At 42.0% G+C, this 3168-nt stretch overlaps 1 protein-coding gene across 1 annotated transcript in view; it reads left to right on the forward strand.

Annotated features, from left to right (window-relative positions):
* Nucleotides 1–804: 804 nt before the first annotated feature.
* Nucleotides 805–3168, forward strand: part of MELLADRAFT_66335 (uncharacterized protein) — a gene marked incomplete at both ends in the record, with an annotated part of 3029 nt that continues 665 nt past the window's right edge. Inside the window, 4 exons of the mRNA XM_007414148.1 lie at nucleotides 805–1110; nucleotides 2135–2318; nucleotides 2387–2515; nucleotides 2594–3124. Coding sequence (XP_007414210.1) covers nucleotides 805–1110; nucleotides 2135–2318; nucleotides 2387–2515; nucleotides 2594–3124 — 1150 coding nt within the window. The remainder of the gene's footprint in view (nucleotides 1111–2134; nucleotides 2319–2386; nucleotides 2516–2593; nucleotides 3125–3168) is intronic.

Genomic DNA, 3168 nt, shown 5'->3' on the forward strand with positions numbered 1-3168 from the left:
CTTCGATACACCTCACAGAATATGGGAGGAAAGAACAAACCAAAAAATCTTCTCGGCAACATGGGTTTCAGGTCAAAGCGGCGTCGAAAGGCTGCCACTCCCCCTAAGATCACTCCTCAACAAGCCCAATCGATCTCGGCTTCTCTCGGCATCACTAACCAGCCTGTTCACGGTTCGAATGCAAATCTCAAGGACTCACTCAATGATCCCGTATTGGCTCAATACATGCCTTTTCCGTACCAACCAGAACCCTCTACTCCTCCGATCCCTGACGATGCCGATCACTTTGCTCAAGAAAGTCGTGAATATTGGAAAGAAGAGGCTCGAAGACGTCAAAAACTTCAGTGGAAAGAAATTGAAGTTCCGATGACTGCTACTTATCTAGAACTTCAGCATAAAACAAGGAATTGGACTTCTGAAGCCTCGTACCTCGATCAAAATATACACTGTCAATGCTCCGATTCTGAACTCACATTGCAACCCCTTGATCTTATCGACATCTTAGGATTTCACAGCAAAACCTATATTTCTTTCTGTGTGTGCATGCCCAAACCTGTACGCCTTCTACACCATGGATACATATCAAGCTCGCCTCAATCTCCACAGACAGCCTTCTCAGTACGGGTCCTCCAATTTCATCATCAACTTTGGAATACGACTACGATTTCAAGTACCGGATTCATCAATGGATTAATGTCATTTCTCAATCTACGAAGCAAAACCAACCTGAAACCTCAATCTTATAAATACCGATCACTGATTCATGAACGCGATCTCAGAAGACAATTCTCCAACTCAGTCAACATGTATCGATCAATCATGCTCTGTATGAAGAAAATTTATAACGAAGGCCTCACACTTTCAAACGCTCAACTATTGGCTGATCGCTGTGGTAGATGTTTTGGACCAGCAATTAATGAAGAACATTTACCTCAAGAGCCACATGTTATTGTTGCTTTAGATGGTAATTTTCAACATAGGCATTACACCCAGTCAAGCAAAGATAATCCTACCGAAGACGAGTATCCGGAGATTTTTATAAAACCGTCTGATATGAAAAAGCACGAGATTCTTCAGCATTCGACCGAAGCCCAAGCCAAGAACATTAAGGTAGGAATTACAAATTAATCTTACATCAAAACTTATAGCTAACTCAATTTTAATTTAGAATCCCTGCTCTGACTCTCACACCGCAGCAAACGATGTGAGGAACTCAACCTCATGGAAAAGAAGTGATGATACCGGTCTCTTTGGATGTACTTGCCGCCACGATGTGCCCTTGAAGTTAGCCAATATCTACAAAACGGGTGAAAAGTAAGTGATATAATTTCACTTGACATATTCCAATATCTCAACGTTAATTTCTGGTTTTGATACTTGTCTGCAGGCTTTACTATCCATTGAGTATCCTTGATCAATTGTTGCGGGATTTGCCAGATATCATAATAGGAGTTCTATATGACATCGGGTGTCAGCTTGACGCACATATAAAAAAGGCAAGTGATTTCATAATATACCAACCTTTCAAGCTTAATACTAATGCCATTTTGTCTAAAGAGAAACTTCTTTGAACAAATTGCAGATAGACTTAAATTTGGCACATCGGTTTTTCACGCTTATGTACATAACTGGGCATGTCAAGTACTCTACAACCCGCGCTTCAACAATTTTTGGGGATTGACAGATGGTGAAGGACTCGAACGGTTCTGGTCGTTCTTATCTTTATTGGTAGCGGTGAATCGCATATCCACACGACTCCATCGACTTCTCAACATAAATTGGCGGGCCGACTATTTTATGGAAATCACTTTGAAAACAACAGGTATGTAGATTTTAGCGTATTTGATTAGCCTGATCAGAAGCTGATTCTGATTTGATGCAGCTGATTGGCTTTTACGCCACCTACGCAATGCTAATACTGTATTACGTGACACTCGGAACGCCCTGTCCAAATTATCAAGGGAGAAAAGTTCACTATTCCCCACAATCTGCTATACTTACGAGTTCCTGCGTGAACAATGGATCATGGAGCGCAACTCTCAAAACAAGAGATGTCATATTCAAGACGAACAAAAAATCGAACTTGGTCGATTACTATGCTTAGAAGAGATGGCTCAAGAAATCTGGTGAATAGTGTCAATTAAATTTTCAGTTCAAAAAAGGCAAGCTTACATTTCAATGGATTGAATTAAGGGATCGAGATGCGCATGATGTCGATGAAGCCATTTCCAGGCTCAATGAACACAGCAAAATCAAGCAAAAGATTGAAAAACAACGTTCGAAGATCGGTTCTGAAGCGATCTTGAACAATCTGAATGGTAAACAATTACATTTATATCTTAGACCGAGTAATTATCGTGCTCACCTGCCTTTTTTTGGACTGCAGCACAAGAACAAGACCAGATTTTGAAAATATGGTATGCAAAGCAAGAAGTTCGTAATCAGTTTGTGGCTATTTGTGAGCAGAAACGGCCACTGGAGGTTAGCCGACGCGATGGGAAGAATTCCAGCATCGGTAAGTGACTCATTATTCTAACATTGCTTCTTTCAGCTTTTATTTCCAACTGATCATATGGGTTTCATCAATGCGCAGGTTACAATGACAAAACTCACTTGCTTAAGTCACTCCGCGACCAGGCCGCGAAATTGAAGACAAAACTGGAGATCTATCAGAAGCTGGTAGTATCGTATTCTACCACTTCTCCACATCAATCACAACCGCCAAGCATCTCCTACCTCGACCTTCTCAAAATCGACTTTGATCACTCGTTTTGGAACGATGGCCTCTTTACCAACGGACGTGAGCCTTGGGCAGTCGATGCTAACACACAGCACGGAATGCGCCAGGTTGCATACTATGATCGAGCCAATGAAGAGATCCGTCGATTGGGGTGGGAAGTTAGAAGAGTGATGCGATGGTCGATTGATTTGCACAATACCCTATCAACTCATCTTTGCCGACTTCAGGCACAGGGTCCTCCTGAGGAAGATCACCTTCCACTGGTTGATCATCCGGCTTTTAAATCGCTTAGCAGTGCTGGTAAGATCAAAGCTTCATGTATCATCTTGAATGAAAGGCTAGTGCGAATATTCAACTTGCAAGCTGACTGGAACAAGTGTCTGGGTGAGGTACTTCATAACACGCCATCGCAAGAAGGCGACATCGAT

Source organism: Melampsora larici-populina (genome assembly GCF_000204055.1).
Source record: "Melampsora larici-populina 98AG31 unplaced genomic scaffold MELLAscaffold_41, whole genome shotgun sequence".
In the NCBI taxonomy this organism is placed as follows: Eukaryota; Fungi; Basidiomycota; class Pucciniomycetes; order Pucciniales; family Melampsoraceae; genus Melampsora; species Melampsora laricis-populina.